Raw genomic sequence first — 17,346 nt, forward strand, 5'->3', positions numbered from 1 at the left:
ATATATATATATATATATATATATATATATATATATATATAGCACAAAAGCACAAAACTTGCAACTTTTACAACGTTAGGGTCTGAAATGCTTACATGTTTGAGCACAGATTAAATGAGGGAATAATACATTTGTTAGCTACGTGGGTAATAATGAGACACTGGATGCTAATGTTGATCCTCTGTATAGATGCCTAAATTAGCAAACCTTTTGTGAATGTGGTTACAAGTCCGGCTTCATTTCAAGAGTTTCACAAACCAAATGCATAATATTATCTTAGCATCAACTTCAGCCAGCCATGTTGGCTGGGGGTTACATTACTTGCAAAAACCCACACTTGTTGGACCATAAAAATAATATTATTGGTCTAATTATCAACAAGTCATATCAGAAAAGACAGTTTACTTGGTAGAGTTGGCTTATCACCTCTAGTAACTGCTCCAGATAAAAATATAATCTCTAGGAGATTGTGTCCTATTTTAAGAGAAAAAGCAATGAATTAAAAAAAGAAAAACTTTGGGCTCACAATTTTCTTTTCCTTTTTTTTAATTTAACTCTTTTTTGGCCCAAGTTTAGCTATTTGTTGTGAATTATTGTAATCACCATAAAATGTAGTGATTAGATTTGATTTTATTGTGTTTCAACTGATCAGTCCTGCAGCTTATGTAGAAAAAGCACTCAACAGATGTTGTGTCTTACTGAAGCCAGTATGTGTGGGACTGAGGCGCAACCTGACAAATGCAAGATTTCAGGTTAAACCATCAACTTTGCAAAGCTGCAAGTTCATGGAGGAATAACACTGAACACAAACAATAAAATTCCTTTCATTTTCTCTCTGCAGAGTGTATCAGCTTCATTTTTTCACTGACAAGTGCTAATCTTCATATGTAAAATTTGGCATACTTTTCAATCCCTAAGGAACAGTCCTGTTCATTCTCATTAACTTTAATGTTTATTAACTCACACTTGCATGCCTCTAAATATATATTTTTGTAGAGGCAGCGCTCTGCTCCAAGCGTCGATTCTTTCTGATTAGATTTGTTTACCTTTGCCACAGCATGCCAAGGAAACTCAAACAGCTGTTTGTGCTTTCTGGAAAATCTGTCATCTTCGTTGGCTTGGCTTAGTCTGTAAATATCACGAACAGGCCCAGAGGGGCACTTTGATAATTATGCACTCTCATTACAAGCGAGGGCAGTAAAGCCTCAACAGCAGTTATGTATTTACCATTTGCATGCACTGCATTGCAGAAATTTAGGTGACACTTTTAAGTAGTCTGTATATTAACTCAGTGGATCTTTAGTTGAATTCCTAAAAGTGCAACATTTCTTTCAAAACCAGTAAAAAGTATCGATTTGGAAAGACAGTACATCTGCAAAACGTTTAATCTTTGTGACTCAGTGACTCAGGAAATAAATCCTGAGTAGCCACCATGAAACATTTCGCTCTGTCTCTAATGGTCAGAGGATGTTTTACCTTGATTCCTGGTTTTCCAGGTACACCCACGTGACCCTGTAAAGAGTTGACATGCTTTAATTGATTGAGGAAAATTAACTGGTGTTTGAAAGAGTCAAGAAAATTCTTTGGGAGCACTTACAGTAGGTCCAGGTGGACCAATAAATCCAGGTCTTCCTGGCTTTCCCGCCGAACCTTTGTAACCTCTCAGCCCCTAGAGAGTAAGACATTTATAAACCAATGGAGAGTCTGCTTTATTCTTTGTCGCTTCCCTTTAAGATGGCAAACTACTTTACAGACAAAATGTATTATATGCTTGTCTGGAGTGACTGAAGGGCTTGAAAATGTGACTTACAGTTTGGCCTTGGGGACCCATTTCTCCTGCTGGCCCCAGGGTGCCCTTCTCTCCCTGTAAAAAAAAATACAAATGGCAATAAATTAATCTGCCAAAAACAACTCCATTTCACATTTATTTACGGAACCGAAAAAAGATCAGACCTTTCCACCGCTACGCCCAGGTTTTCCACTGAGACCCTGGGGTCCTTGATATGCCTGCAAGAAAAAAGATGACATTTACAGGATAATGAGAGGACACTCAAAAAACTCAAGAGAAATGTATAAAACAGAAGCTAATACCTCTATTCCTGGATCACCATCTCTGCCAGGTAAACCCGGATCTCCAATAATACCCTAGAGATGTCCAAACCATTAGTAAAAAGTGTACTAAGTATTTCAAATGTATGTTAATGTCATGGTTCTCAGACTGGTGGTTCGTTAGCTGCCATTGGTAGTGAAAAGGGTTAGGGATGGCGTATGCAAGGAAAACTTAAATCTGTGCAGGACATTCACACAAAAATTAAATAAATGATTTAAAGAGTGCATTGCAAATTAAAACATTTATTACTGCTCAATCTGGCAAGATAAGGCCATATTCTCTGGCCCAGAACTTCTTGGTGCTTTTCTCTATGATTTGTCTCAAAGCTCAACTTCAGCAAGCATCCAAGAAAAGGAGACTGATTAGCAGGTGACTTTGTGAAACACTTGACAATGTCACACTACAGAGTGAATAAGAAAATGTTTCATGCTATGTTTTCCTACCACACTCTTTAAAATAGAGCGAAACACTGAATATACTGTAATCCAACTATCAATGTAGTCGATAGTTTGCCCTCAGAATTGGACCATGGCTGGTGCTGAAATGACTTGGGTTCCATCAATCTCTAAATTTAGAACTTGCATATGAAAATGACTCAAAATCCAACTTAACTGTGTCACGGTTCCAAGTTTAAAATCCAGTGGGATGTGATAATTGATAGATTCAGTGATCAGGCAAATGACAACAGCAACACAGACTTAGGAAAACATATTTACCACATTTTGATTTCTGCAGCATCATGTTTACTAAAGTAAGTCGAGAAGTGCTGAATGTACAAAAGACCTAATGAGAGAAAATGTCAAATGTGCAAATAAATGCTTCATAAGCAAGGCAGCCATGTTGGACATAGAGTTAAGAGCTGATAGACGTTTTACCTTTCAGAATTCCAACTTATAAGGATCTTTCTCATCATTTTCTATACTAGGAAAATGTAAAGCTGTCAGTAGAAGAAAGAAAATTGAAATTGCATCATTTGTCCAATTAAGCACATACATTTTCTTTTTCACCGAACAGGAAATGTCCATTTCCTGTTGTGACGTTTAAAAACATCAGGGAAAATGGCGGTACTTAGAAAACTTAATATTTTTTGACATACTTGTGATACAAAATGTGAGAACCATTGTGTTATGTAATGCAGTGTTTGTGTCGGCTTTATCATTACTTTTGATCCAATAGTCCCAGCTCTGCCTACAGGTCCTTGGATACCCTGAATTTTACAAGTAAAAAAAAAAATATCAAAAATCACATTAATTTCACTTAACATATATATTTTTTTCTTTGATCATTTTTAATATCTCATTTCATACTCACAGGCCTTCCCTTCTCTCCAGGAGCTCCCCTTTCTCCAGGATCCCCTACAATACCCTGTCAAGTCAGCATGTGAAACAAAACCGATTAGAAAGTTACTCTGAGACAACACAATGAACGGGGAAGTCCTCTTTCGTTTACAGCACAAGGGATTACCAATGCGGCTTAGGCTCTTCTTTCAGTGACTCATTCGCTCATGTTGATACAGTTCAGGCCTTTACATCTGCGCCAAAATCTAGCCACATGAACTAATGCTGTTTATGGAAACGGCACAACAGCCAAAAACCCACTGCAGTCTGATTCCAGTGTTTTACCCCGTCAGAGATGATTTAATAGCCCTCTGTGGTCACATGGGGGGATTGTGAACATAGAAACAAAACATTAAGCATGTCCCACTGTGGATAATGGAACAGGGATTCCCACCACAACCCACCTGCTTTCCTCTGGGTCCGGGCCGCCCCGTAGCCCCAGAATTCCCTTTTTGGCCCTGAAAATGCAGAGAGATGAGTTCTGATGATTTAAAATGAGAAGCAAATCATCTAAATAGGAAAGACACACAAATACCTTCACTCCTTCAAACCCTGGAATCCCTGGATATCCTTGAAGCCCTTTAGTGCCCTTAAAGGAAATAAAAGAGTAATTAATACAGCAGTTATATGACTGTGTTTAAAGGGTTTTACTCCTGAAACTGAACAAGTAACCATACCACTTCCCCTGCTTTCCCAGCCTCTCCATTGTCTCCAGTAAGTCCACGAATTCCCTTTGATTGCAAATACGTCCAATTAAAAGTTAGCTTTGAAATCGTGCAACTGCAGCAACAAGCATACCTTAAAGCCCGCAGATCCTTTTAGTCCTTTCAGCCCTTGCGGACCTCTCTCTCCCTGCGAACACAGCATCCCGTTCATGCACACTTGTGGTGTTTCATCATAAATGATAGGATGAACAGAAGCAATAAATTACCCTTTGTCCCCAGGATCCTCTCATCCCTTTTTCTCCTTTGATTCCTTGCTCGCCCTGAGGATGTGCACATAAGTCTTCATTAATTCAGTCCATGCATGAGACAGCAAAACAGCGGAGCACTCGGGTCCAGAGACGGAGCTCACCTTTGGTCCCGTCTCACCAATGTTTCCGTAGTCCCCTGTGTTGCCACGGATTCCCTACAAGAAATCACAAGCGTGACATGTTCCACTGCAGAACTTTAAATGTGTTGTTTATACTGAAGCTGTGTTCTTGTGACAAGTGTAGGATGTGGTTTGTGATTTTCTTGCTGATATCACCAAAGAAATGAATGGAAATAAACAAATCATTCAAGCAACCCGCTAACCGAAGCTGTAAGCCCGGCTTGTAACTTTTGTAAGGCTCTGAAAGAACTATTGAAAGAACCCACTTTCAATAGTTTCCAAACCTGTAGGTAAGTCCAACATTTATTTATTTTGTAAAACAAACAACAAAGCTAAGGGTAAATATTTTACAGTATACATTTTTTTATGATTTCTTTGTACTATTTTGAATTTAGTAGGTATGAAATATCCAAATAGAGGTACGTTTTAAATTATATTATAGAAAAGTTTATTCATTTCCACTGAAAACTGAAACTTATTGGACATTTATTACACAGAGTGACATATTTTAATTATTTATCCATAGGAATTTGGGTGATTAGACACTAAGATTTAATTAGAAAAATAAAAGTATACAATGATTTTTATGGAAATTCTGCAGATATTTTTTGACAGTAATCTGAATGCTATGCCTTTCACAATCATAGTGAGACTGCTGACTTGACAGTTGTCCAGGGAAAGGTCACTGATACGCTCCACAAGGGAGATAAGTCTCACAAGGTCATTGCTGTATCCAAGTACATTAATGGAAAGTTGAGAGGACAGAAAAATATTGGAAGAAAAATGTCATTTAAAAATGAAAGAGAAATTTGCTTCTGATTCCTTGTGTTGTGTGGAGCAGATGAAATGAAAACAACTATTAAAACAATCTGGGCTTCCTTAGTACCTCACAAGAGCTACAGGATGTGATTTTTTTTATTTACCTGTAAGTAATAATGTTCTAAATCAATAAAAAATTAACTAATGTATCATGTTGTGTACAATTTACTAAAATGCACCTGTTATTGTGTTGTTTCTTTTTGTTTCATGGGATTTCGGGGGATCCTAAATTTGCAAGGGTTGCATTTATCACATTTGCGGAAAAAAATAGAAAAGCCAGATTCAGGAAACATTAGTCATAAATACAACAGTAATTGTTTGCACAGATGGTGACTTCCTGAGTTGTAGATGGAAAAGCGCTTTCCATTGCTTTGCCTGCGTTAAACCGAGACAACAAACTGTTGAAACAAGGCCCGGACACCTTTGTGTTGTCAGTTTATTTGACCATTTCATCTAACTGTGTGCATTCAGTGGAGACAGCTGGACAGAGGTTCACCTCAGAGATTTTGTGACATTTATTGGATTTATGTGGGCCGGGCAGCTTGTCCGACTGAAGGACCACCCACCACCTGAGATGGGCATATCCATGTACCTGTGCCAGTACATGCCCTCCTTGGATGCGTCTAGAAAGCACATAAGTTGCGGCTTTGTGATTCACAAGCTGGCAGGAGGTCAAAACTCTAAACCAGTTACTGGAGACAGATGTTTCCTCCCAGATGAGCAACAACTGAAGACATGAACATGTAGCATGTAGAGCTCTGGAAATGTGCTCTGGGTGTATGTCCATCTATGTGTGTTTCTTCAGGCACCGGAACGAGTTTTGTTTGAGTCCGCGGACAAGAGGAACGCCAAGCCATCACATGTTAAAAAAAAAAAAAAAAAAAAGGGGAGAAAAATCTCCGTCTTAAACACGTATTCTCTTGAGGGTTATTAAAACTCTCGGAGTTTTACTGCAAAGCATCAAAGAGATTAACAAGACATAAATTCAAAGTGGAAATAACAGCGTCTGTGGTTCGCTCTTGTATGTGCAACTGGCTCCTTTAGCGGGGGATTTTCTTCTGTAATAATACCTTCCATGTTTTCCCCCCCCCAATAAGGTCTTCATGAGATAAATCTGATTATTCATGTGAATCTTACCATAGGATAGCAGTTTGGTTAAACAGTTGACCCGTGCTCATTACCAGATCATCGGAGGGTACAGTTATTGCCTAACAGTTTTTTTTTTCTGCGTGTGGGACTCATTAGAACATCTGGCTGGGTTTCTTCCCAAACTCAAAACCATTGGAAATCCTCTTATCTTGAGCCAGTTTGAGAGAAATCCTTCTTTGAAAACTGACGGGGTTAACACTTTAATACTGAAATTGCTATTTCGGAACCGCAAAAACAAATTCTGTACCATTACGTGTTTATTTGTGTTTATCTCAGACTCCTTAAAAGAATCATCACAAGACTACACTCGGAGCCCTCGAGACGCAGATCTCGAGCCTTCGTTTCGAGATCTGTTTCCATTCATTGGTGTCTCAGTCGAGTTTCTTGCTTGTATTTTCCACAGTCTTACACTGTCATTTTAGAGTCAACTCAACTCCTCAGGGTGCAGTGAGAACAACTCAATTGCACTCATGCTGAGAACATGAATCATATTGTATTATGCAAGCCTCGATGCTTGCATGACAGTTTAACATGTTGTATTTATTTACCCAGTTGCCCAGTCTTCCTTGGTCTCCGGGTTTTCCTGGAAGCCCTCTGTGACCCTATGGATCAGGAGGCATGCATGTCAGAATAGTTTCAAGTGACGTACAAGTTTTCCATGCAGGTGCAATCACCTTTGGCCCTGGAGAGCCCTGAAGTCCTGGCTGTCCATGCAGGCATTTACAAGTTGCTCTTCCAGCTGTGAGGCCGATCTCTGCATATCCCCCGCACTGGGCAGACAGACACCAGCGTAGGTTTGAAGCTTAACGCTTTTGTACAATAACTGAAGTGCATCAATGTTTGAGGCTGAAAAGGCAGAGTTTACATATGCTCATGATGAACATGAGTTTGTCACGAGCATATGTATCACATTAAACTTGTTCCTTGTTCTTAATCACATGAAGGAAACATTATTTTTCAGGTAGGGAAAATTTTCATACAACGCATTTCTTAAGTGATTTATTTTTTTCAAACTGGAATTAGATGTTCAAGTTTAAATTTATTGAGAATTTTTCTTTATTTGCATTGGATCAAAATTGTACATATACACATATATCACACACACACACACACGCACACACACACACACACACACACACACACACACACACACACACACACACACACATATATATATATATATATATATATATATATATATACACCCACTGCAATAAAAGAACCCTTACCAAGTGGATCAACTGTGAAACATGGTGGTAGTACAATGCTGAGTGTCAGATTCACTACCAGTGGTACTATTCTATTATTGCTTCAATTTTATCCTGAATCCAATGCTAGACAGCTGAAACATAGACCCATGTGGGTGTTCTAGCAGTAAAGATGTCCCGGAAACACGTTAACAATGGCATTGGAATGGAAAAGTTTAAGGGATGGTTTCCAAACTCAATCCATTAAAAATACGGAAGTCAGTAGGCAGATTCATACCAGTAAATAAACAAAACCAAATAAACTCCACCATTTCTGAAAGGAAAAGTCTTCAACTGGAGAAGAGAAATTCATCTTAATACTTGTGGAAGTGGGTCTGATTTTACTCATAAGTGTTTTATAGAAAACTTAACAATAAATTCAAACTTATGCGCCTGTTCCTAGATTTCTCAGATTATAGAAGTTGTTTGTTGGATGGTCATTCCATTCTGGGGGAAAAATGGCTAAAATGTTCCATTAATAATCCAACACTAATGTGGCAATTTTGCCCATGATGAGTGTATGGAAACATCTCTTTAGCACTATAGACAACTTACCACACCGGAGAGCTCACAGCAGCTCTCTGAATAAGCCTGCTCTGGATCACATGACACTTGCATCTGCTGGAGATCCACCTAGATGACAATAAGACGTAACAGAAAATGAATTATTTTATTAAAACTTTGACAAATTTTATTGTTACTCAGATTCAAGATTACAACATACGGAAGCGGATCGGTCTCTTGCAGCCCGTTTCACGATGGATGTGTAGCCTTTTCGGATGACTGGCCTTGGCTCATCGATGCTCTCCACTCTGATCTCCTTGCAGTCGATCAGCAGCCTTACTTGGCTGCCCTTTAGGCTCAGAGCCAACTTGTGCCACTCTCTGTTAAACAATTTTTGCAAACCTTGGAAAGTCCTGACCATCTGTGTCCCCTGTGGACCAGTGTAAAAAAAGTCCAACGACTGTCCATCAGGCTGGAAACGCAGGCCGACTTGTTCTCGTCCTTCTGGGTCACTGACTTGCCAAAGGTTCCAGGACGTTTGAGCAGTGTCATTGGTCACTTTAAATGTTGTGATAATGGAGTATTCAGTGGGAAGTCCATCTGGATACACATCACTGTGCAAAAAGACTGAGATTAAGATTCAAAGAGCTGAATAATTCTAAAAAAAAAACAAAACAAAACAAAAAACCTAAAACGTTGAAGAGCTTTTGGTGAAACAGATGGGTTTCATAAACTAAATTCAATTGAGTCTAAAATGGACCAACCATGATCAAATTCGGATTTTTGAAACATCTGCAATACCCACATCTGGTTTTTGTGAAATGGTTAAAATCAAGTTATGATACTCCAGATGAAAATTAAGATCCCGTTAACCTCACAATATTGCCACGGCAGCAATTTGAGCACTTTATTTGGAAGTAAATCTCACCAGTTGCTAATTTTTATTATCTGTTAAGTTTTCTGTGTAATCTTATCACAATCCATTAAATGCTTTGCAAAACATCCTACTGCTTTGCTCTGAAGAAGACGAGTTTAAACCCATCCCTCAAGGGTTGGCATCCTGAATGTTTTAGGTCTTGGCCTTGTTCAACACACTTGAATCAAACAACGATTCGTCAGCAGGCCTGTGCAGAATTTTGACATGCTGAGGAGCGAGTTGGACCATTTGAATCAGCTGTGTTGGAGCAGAGACACGTCTAAATCTGGCAGGAAACCGGCCGTTGAGGACTGGAGCAGGACACCCATGATCTAAAGCATTTTACTGTAGCGTTTGCTGTATGTTCCAGGACATTGTCCTGCTGGAATGTAAACCTTGGAGAGAAGACCTTAGCCAAAGAGAAGCTTGAATGCAGTATTTCTATCAGAAGACGACAACAGATGGTGCAGTAGTGTTAATATTATTCACAGCTTGTTGCTTACAGTAACAGAAGATATGTTTCTGAAATTTATGTTGTTGTTTTTTTACTTTTTAAATAGGACAGAAAATACTTTTAACAGGCTTTAAACACGTGCAAACATGATTATTTTTTATGGAACACATGCGCATGTAAGCATGGACAAGTAAGTGAAACCAAGTCAGCTTGAATGCATAATTTCCTTTTCATGTAATACTACTGGATTATCTAGTGAAGAACAATACCTCAGTGTCTTCTGCAAATGAACGGACGGGTTGATGCGGTAGGCAACTGCCTCAGCTTCAGACCCATCCACTCTCTTCACTCCTTTCGACTCAGGAACATGGAACTCCTCCAGCAGATCAAAACCTCACAGCACAAACATTTAGTCATAGTTTGACGTCACTTCAGTTTAACAATTAGAGTAGCTGGTCTGCTTCTGAATCATACGTCAGGGCTGATATCACTGATTTCTGTAAAGTAGCTGCATTACTCAGTGTTGTGAATAATGACGCAATCCATCAAAGCCATTATGCTCGAGCAGCATGTTTATTTTTCCTGAAGGTGTATTTTGGCTCCTGAACTTTCAACACACAGTGATTTGTGTTTGAGTTTGTATTAGCCCAGTGTGACTATAGTGTGTCTTTTAAGGCAAGAAATTGTGAATGAAAGCTGGACGAGGTTCTGATTTCATATATTTAGACGTAAGCAGAGGAAATGTCCTGTTTTCTCTCCTAACCGTACTGTACATTTTTATTGGCAGTTAATTCAGTCAAAGAAGCATTGTGCCAGCTGGTTAATTTACAGTGGCATCGAGCCCCAGTGGCAGCACATTGAAGCTTTATGTACACACATTAACCTCAGGATGACCTCAGAACAGCTACACTGACTCTACTGGAAATACTGACTGAGGAACGGTGACACACTGACACCTGCTGGTCACACTATGGAAATACAGCAACCATGGTGAAAAAAAAATTTATAAAAAAAAAATCTTCACAAATGTTTTTTCTCTACTTTTACTAGATTGCCTACTTTGATTCAGCTATCTCTTTAAAATGTAAGATTAGAATTGCATAATCATGCTCTACCAACATACTGTTTCTGTGTGCAGAATGATGTCAGATTTATTTAAACATGCTACATTAATGCAGATATCACATGATTTAAACTTACTTGGCAATTTTTGACAATGGACTGACGCCGAGATGGAAACGATTGCCACAAACAGCAGCATATCCCTGAAGACTGGCATTTTTGATGATTAAAGACTGGAGTTTAGGAGTACCTGTGATACAAAAGTTCAGTTTAAGTCATGTAAACTAAATAAGATCAAATCAGACTAATTGGTGCGTTGCATTATTAAATAGGAACCTTATGTTCAAAATCCAATGCATAAAATATATCATAAGTAACCAGGAAAGACTGAAGTAGAAAATAGAGAAAAATAAAACTAACTTAAAACAATATTTAAATGTGAATTTGTTAGCAAATTAAGCATCCTAACCAGTCGAGGCATTTTCTTCTGAATTTCAGGTGAGTAATTCAAACATCAATGGCTTAAGGTTAAATTGCATTCAGTTTTATACCTGACAAATAGGACAGAAAATACATGTAATGGGTTTGTAAATCAAATAAATTTAATTGAATCTTTATAAATGAAAATTACAAAGAGGTCCTCTTAACGTCATTTGTCCCAACCGTTCACAACGTATTTCTTAATAGAGAGAGAGAGAGAAAAAACAGCAAGTTACTCACATGTTCTTGAAGTTTTCAGGGCTCCTGCTGACAGAACGTATGCAGGTCCTGCAGTGATGATATATCCCAGTTTAAAGTGCAGCCTGAGGGCCTGAGTTTGTGCTGAGCAGGAGGGCCATTCACACACAGAGGTTCAGGAGCCCAGAGGAGCCTGTCCCCTGAGCTCCACTCCACCTGTGGTCCCTAAGGGAATCTGTCTCTCCTCATAGGCCAGCAAGACACTGGTCATATTAACAGACCTCAGTCTGCCACACTTGTTTAACAGATGGAGCAAAAGGCAGATACAGCAAGTTGGAACATTTAAAAGGTACAATACCTAAAGTGTTGAAAATGCAAGACAATTAGGCCTTCAAGAAAATGTCCGTAAGTGGCTTTGTGCATTGGTATGGAGTGTGCTTTTTTTGTAGATCTTAGAAATTTGATTCCAACAAAATCTTAAACATACCCTATTTTAAAGTAGATTTTAAAACATTATTTTTAAATTTAAGTGTTTCATCATCTACACTTTCTAGCTGAGAGGAAGGCGTAGTATTTCACAGTTAAACACGAGGTGTTCTGCAAACATTCCAACCCGACTGAATCACCACACAGAAGATCAGTGAAGCACTATTTACAAAAGATAACAGCTAAACAGCACACACTCGGTGCCCTGTAAAGTACTCGTGGCCAGTTGAACCTTTCTGCATCTTGCCACATGACATCCACAAATCACAATATGCTTTATTGAGATTTCATGTGATACACCAGAACAAAGAAGCACATCATCGTGAATCAGTTTTTAACAGAAGTATAATAAAAAACACAATGAGGCACACATCGGACAGGTCCGGGAGAAAACAGTTGAGAAATTGATTTGATAAGACAATGTTCCAAGTTTTGCATTGTTCGATCATATTTTCCAGATATGGGAAAAAAAAACTATGCCATAACATCAGGTTGTTCTTCAAACAAAATGCTACGTGTGGTCAAATGCTAACACTTAAAGACAAATGCTAACACTTAAAGACATTAACGTTGGTGCAGAGCTCATCTTCCAGAAGAACAGTGACATTTATCATACAGCTAGGACTTTATGTGAATGTAGGGTTGGATGGGGGGATAGCCCTCACCTACTTCCAGTCTACAATTTATAGCAAGACCACTTTGCTAAGAAAAACACCAGTTTCAGTGTACAGTTGAGTGAAGTTAATGAAGACATGCCTCAAAGACCATGCAGCTGTAATTAAAGAAAGTCCTAGAAAGTTTTGACTTCGGGGAATTGGATGAACACAACACAACTCTGAACTTCTATTTGTACATTTAAAAAGAAACTGTTATTTTCGTTCTTTACAACTTTGAAATGCATAGAGGGTTATCATTGAAACTCAACAAAATGTGAACAAGTTAAATTGGTGGGGATACTTTTTGCTTGCCACTATAATTCAAAAAGCGAGAGAAGCAGAGAAGATTGCAGGGCGATTAACAGTTTCCGGTGGCTTTTTGCAAGCAGATTTATTACAAAGTAACATTACAATAACAATTTCAGCTCTATCGAAATGAACCATACATAGACATGAATGCACACAGAATGGCTACATGGAGTGGCACTTCATCAAGGCCACACATCGCTGCGAAGTGGAGGAAACTAAGTAGGAGCTGTTGTGGCAAACAAACAAAAAGCGTGAGGATTACAAGGCTTCTGCTACTTCTCCCATGTAGGAGTTTTCAAAGGTTTCTGGAGTGCTTACTAGAGATTAGGTATTATATTGCATTGCCCTTTTAAATGCAAGGTGGCAGTATGATAAAGCACTTAAATAGATATTTGCAGTGCCTCAAGCGGTACGATATTGCACCAACTACTCCAAAACATCAGCAGGCATAAGTTACAGTACATTCAGTTACTTTTAAAACGTTCTCCTGCTTTCTGCCCTTCATTAGAGTGAAGAAAAGTTAATTTTACCATTTAGCATGGTTATTCCCAGATTTTTTACTTAATTTTTTTTTAGTGTTTGTCAAACCTCTACAGGATTTGCATAAATAAAATTAAATACAATAAAAAACAATTTGACATTTGTTTCAGAAAAAATAAAATACATTAAAAAACCAACACACACAGGGCCATCAACAATCCATTCGCACACTATATTAAACCATATTGCCTCTTAACAGAATATTTTACATCTTCCCAACAAATTAAATAACACTCAACAAATTTGCAGTCTCTTAAGGTAGACATCGACAGTGTCCAGTATATGTTTTAGGGTGCAACTTGCTCCAGGGTCATTGTTTCAAAGGCCACTGACTATCGCTTTGATCCTTTGGCCAGTTTGCTTTTGGAAGCCATTCTCCTTTGAGGAGTAGGGATCTTGGATGGTTTTCCTCCATGTTGGCGGGACGCAGAGCGCAGAGTTGCTCGCGCGGAATCGCCGACCGTCTCCGACACGTCTGAACACACAGACTGGATGTCTGAGATGTCAAAGTCAGAGGCGTCGCTCCCTCTGCGACTGCTGCCTCTGCTGCCGGCTTTACTTCCTGGTCGGCTGGAATTTCTTCTTGGTTCTGGAAGCATGAAGCCGTTATGTAAGTAAGCATTACTAAAAATAAATAAATAAATAAATAAATAAATAAATAAATAAAATTAAACAATTTTCTGCAAGCTTCAGCAAACCTGCTCCAAATTTTAAAAAGCATCCATATGTCTCAAAACAGAAATTGAGACATATCCAGCAATTAACTTACCTCCAATTGTCTGTGCTCGTGCTTTCAGTACAGCATTGTTGATCAAGGTTCCCTCTTCACCTGATTGAAATCCTTTGCCGGATAAATAGCCTGGAAGACGCAGTTTGCTGCCTTGAACTGCTGTGCCCTGCAACACAGACAAAGAAACAGAAATAAGTTTTCTTGTCACTCAGTTATTTCCAGTTGAAATACACAACAAACTTCCCCCCAAAAAAAAAAAAAAAAAACACAACAGACGTCACTGAGTTAGAGTTAATCTTAATTAAATCCCTTTTGAGACCCTCTTGTAACATCAGCAAAGCCCCTGTGAGTAGGTGTTAGTATGAAAGGGTTAATAACTCAACAAACTGTTAGAAACTATTAAAATTTCACAAAGTGCATCAAAGTAAAGCAGCCAGGTATCAGGAACACATCAGATTTTGAGCAGAATTTTGAAAACTTCAAAATATCCCGACCCAACTGAAATCTTTTTTTTTTTTTTGTCTTTTATTCAAAGTCTCCTTGTTAGAAAAACAACACGCATGCAAGGTTAACACCTTAATATTAATTTAGTGTATTTCACATTTGCTTGAAATACAGTGGATGTCAGTTGGGTAACAAGCTTGAAGCATTTTGCATCACATGCTGGTTTCTACAATACCTCTGAGGATGAACCTTGGCTCTCAAAGGAGTCTGATGATTTAAGAGGAGTGGAGGGTTTGCTGTTTGTAAGCCATGGCTTATCATAATTGCGGGCAATGTGTTGAGTCTAGGGAACGATGGCAAATTAAGAAACAAAACATATGGATTCACAAATCAAAAAAAACAAAAAAAAACTACAAGAAACAGTGGATGGAGGAGTTATATAATATATGTGGCAGAAAAATCAAAGTCAAGTAGCTAAATGAGATGAAAATTAAACTCTTCAAGTGCTTTGGGGAGCAAAATGAGAACAGGTCTGCCACGCAGGTCTCACCTTCGGAGTGCTGGTGGCAGCTGGGTTTGTTGGAACTGCGCAGCTCTGACTTGAGGTGGATCTGTTGGGAGAGGCTCCTCTGGACGACGGCCGAGACCTCCGGCCTCTGTAGCGGAAGCTCGCCATTACTTGTGTTGCTCCCTCTGGGAGGATGAATTTCTCGCGGAGCTCCATGTTGGTCCGGCCTTTAGCTGAAAAATGCATTCCAGAATTTGACATAAAGGATAAATCGGCCAAATAGGGATTGCAACCCTATGCTTTGAATGCGTTCAGGGTGGTGACAGTGGTAATGATAATGGTGATGATGATGATGATGATAACGGTGATAACACTTTATTTTTTTTACAATCATGTTTCAGATTAGATTTGAATTTCGTAAAATGTATAGCCTTCGCAACATACATTTTGTGAAAGATTACCTGCAAAGGGAAATCTAAATAAATTAGGTAATTGGCTTAACTAAAACAATTATCCACGTACACATCAAAAACATTTTTAGAGATCTTTGACTTATGAAATAAAGTGTTAAGATAATGAGGTGCCTTTTGTCATGAAAGCAAGGCTCATGCAGCAACACATCTCAACCAGAATGAGTAAAAGAAAGGAAAATACTGCTGCAACACTAGAGGAATACAGGTATACCTCAATACGTTACAACAGCAGATAAAAGACAACATATTTTAGTAACTCGGTCAAAAATATTAAAACTCAGATTGTGCACACTGCAGTAGTGGCCTTTGATGACTAAAGCTTACAGATGATGAAAACCCACTGAAAAGCATGTCCATGTGACACAATGCTTGGTTTTGCAAGAATTACTGCATGAATGCAGCGTGGCATGGAGGCAATCAGCCTGTGGTTTTGCTGGAGTGTGGACTTGATAAAACGCAGCGAACCACCAACAGCAGATGACAAGGATCCCCAATTTATTACAGAGTGTGAGAACATTGGAGTGTAAGCCTCTCCACACTCTTATTGCAAACTCTGGGACCTTGATTTTCTAAATGAAATGCAACATGTAACTTTATCTGAAAAGAGGATTTTAGCACACAAGAACATTTTTTTCCCCTCATTTGCCTAAAAGAGGTTCTTCTTATATTGTCACTTGCAAAGAAGTTGCTTAACACAAGAAATGTGATTGATCTTGAATACGTTTGTGTGTGATGGCTTTTGAAGGTCTGACTCCAGCTTCAGGTTACTTGTGAATCTAAATATAGTGACAGTCTGCCCAACAAAATGTAAAGTCAGCAGTCTTATGCATGGTCATAATAAAAAACATTTTTGTAAAATTATCTAAATTAACATGACAAACCAAAAGGTCATATAACATAATGAGCCTAAATAATATATAGGTTTTAATTTTTTGCGCCGAGTTACCAAATAAGTTAAACTTTTCAATAATGTTGTCATTTACTGAGCTGTACCTGTTTGTTTTTTTTTATTATTATCATTATTTTTTTCTCAGCCAGTCTCAGCTACTGCTTCCAACAATAACATCAAAGTTTTAACATTTTTACAGCTAAAATTTGTCAAATTAAATAATTTACAAAACTAATGAAACATAAACCGCACAAAGAAATCAGTTTGGCCACAAAAAAGGCACCTTCATGCAATTTAAAGCAAATGTCGCATTGTTTTAAAATGCAATGAATTCTGCTTCAGTACAAAAAGGTATAATCATGAAGTCAGACAACTCTCTGTATACTCAGAGTTGTTAGTCAGATAAGCATTGTTTTATGATCCCCGTCTCGGCTGAAAAAGATAATTGGCAGTGCATGCTGAGAGAACAAAAAAAAAAAAAACACACGGAAAGACTTTGTTCTCTCAAGTCTTTAAATAATCCAAGTTCATGGACAAAGTAACAGCAGGTGATGTGAGTCACACAAACAACTGCATGCATGAAAAATCCCAGCGGCAGCTGACTGGGGGTGTAGCCGTTTTCTGAGAATGCCGTTCATTTTACAGTGAGCGCTCACATGTTGCTAGGCTACACAAGTGGTACACACCAGGACCATCACAAGCACCACACACTCGGATGTGCAGACACACATACCGCCAGTGGGTTCATGGAGCAAGGTGAGAAAGTGTGAGATTTGCCAACCTATAGGAGACTGAGTAATTGAAGAGTTTGATTCCGAGCGCAACATTTTGCTCCCGTGGTGATGGACTAGAAGAAACGGTACCATGTTTGGCAGCAGCGGGGGTTAAGCAGGAGAGACACAGATTGATGTTATTAAAAAAGAAAAGCATAAACATGAAGAGC

At 38.6% G+C, this 17,346-nt stretch overlaps 2 protein-coding genes across 17 annotated transcripts in view; both read right to left on the minus strand.

Moving 5' to 3' along the window:
• LOC103477007 (collagen, type XXI, alpha 1) overlaps positions 1-12,041 on the minus strand; it is a 49,803-nt gene extending 37,762 nt beyond the window's left edge. The window contains exons 1-20 of the mRNA XM_017308818.1: positions 11,411-12,041; positions 10,829-10,940; positions 9,898-10,021; positions 8,479-8,872; positions 8,310-8,387; positions 7,182-7,277; positions 7,056-7,109; positions 4,522-4,575; positions 4,379-4,432; positions 4,246-4,299; positions 4,125-4,178; positions 3,983-4,036; positions 3,852-3,905; positions 3,422-3,475; positions 3,273-3,317; positions 2,092-2,145; positions 1,954-2,007; positions 1,811-1,864; positions 1,598-1,669; positions 1,477-1,512 (exon numbers count right to left, since the gene is read on the minus strand). Coding sequence (XP_017164307.1) covers positions 1,477-1,512; positions 1,598-1,669; positions 1,811-1,864; positions 1,954-2,007; positions 2,092-2,145; positions 3,273-3,317; positions 3,422-3,475; positions 3,852-3,905; positions 3,983-4,036; positions 4,125-4,178; positions 4,246-4,299; positions 4,379-4,432; positions 4,522-4,575; positions 7,056-7,109; positions 7,182-7,277; positions 8,310-8,387; positions 8,479-8,872; positions 9,898-10,021; positions 10,829-10,907 — 1,518 coding nt within the window. The 5' untranslated portion in view covers positions 10,908-10,940; positions 11,411-12,041. The remainder of the gene's footprint in view (positions 1-1,476; positions 1,513-1,597; positions 1,670-1,810; positions 1,865-1,953; positions 2,008-2,091; positions 2,146-3,272; positions 3,318-3,421; positions 3,476-3,851; positions 3,906-3,982; positions 4,037-4,124; positions 4,179-4,245; positions 4,300-4,378; positions 4,433-4,521; positions 4,576-7,055; positions 7,110-7,181; positions 7,278-8,309; positions 8,388-8,478; positions 8,873-9,897; positions 10,022-10,828; positions 10,941-11,410) is intronic.
• An 827-nt stretch (positions 12,042-12,868) lies between these two features.
• Positions 12,869-17,346, minus strand: part of dst (dystonin) — a 112,865-nt gene continuing 108,387 nt past the window's right edge. For 11 of the 16 annotated variants that reach the window (XM_017308845.1, XM_017308843.1, XM_017308842.1 and 8 more), the window contains 5 exons: positions 17,137-17,250; positions 15,084-15,274; positions 14,769-14,876; positions 14,129-14,255; positions 12,869-13,948 (listed from right to left, as the gene is read on the minus strand). In XM_017308845.1, coding sequence (XP_017164334.1) covers positions 13,692-13,948; positions 14,129-14,255; positions 14,769-14,876; positions 15,084-15,274; positions 17,137-17,250 — 797 coding nt within the window. In that variant the 3' untranslated portion in view covers positions 12,869-13,691. The remainder of the gene's footprint in view (positions 13,949-14,128; positions 14,256-14,768; positions 14,877-15,083; positions 15,275-17,136; positions 17,251-17,346) is intronic. The other 5 variants (XM_017308848.1, XM_017308846.1, XM_017308841.1 and 2 more) reach the window with 4 other exon arrangements.

The sequence above is a fragment of the Poecilia reticulata genome, linkage group LG15 (assembly GCF_000633615.1).
Source record: "Poecilia reticulata strain Guanapo linkage group LG15, Guppy_female_1.0+MT, whole genome shotgun sequence".
Lineage (NCBI taxonomy): Eukaryota > Metazoa > Chordata > Actinopteri > Cyprinodontiformes > Poeciliidae > Poecilia > Poecilia reticulata.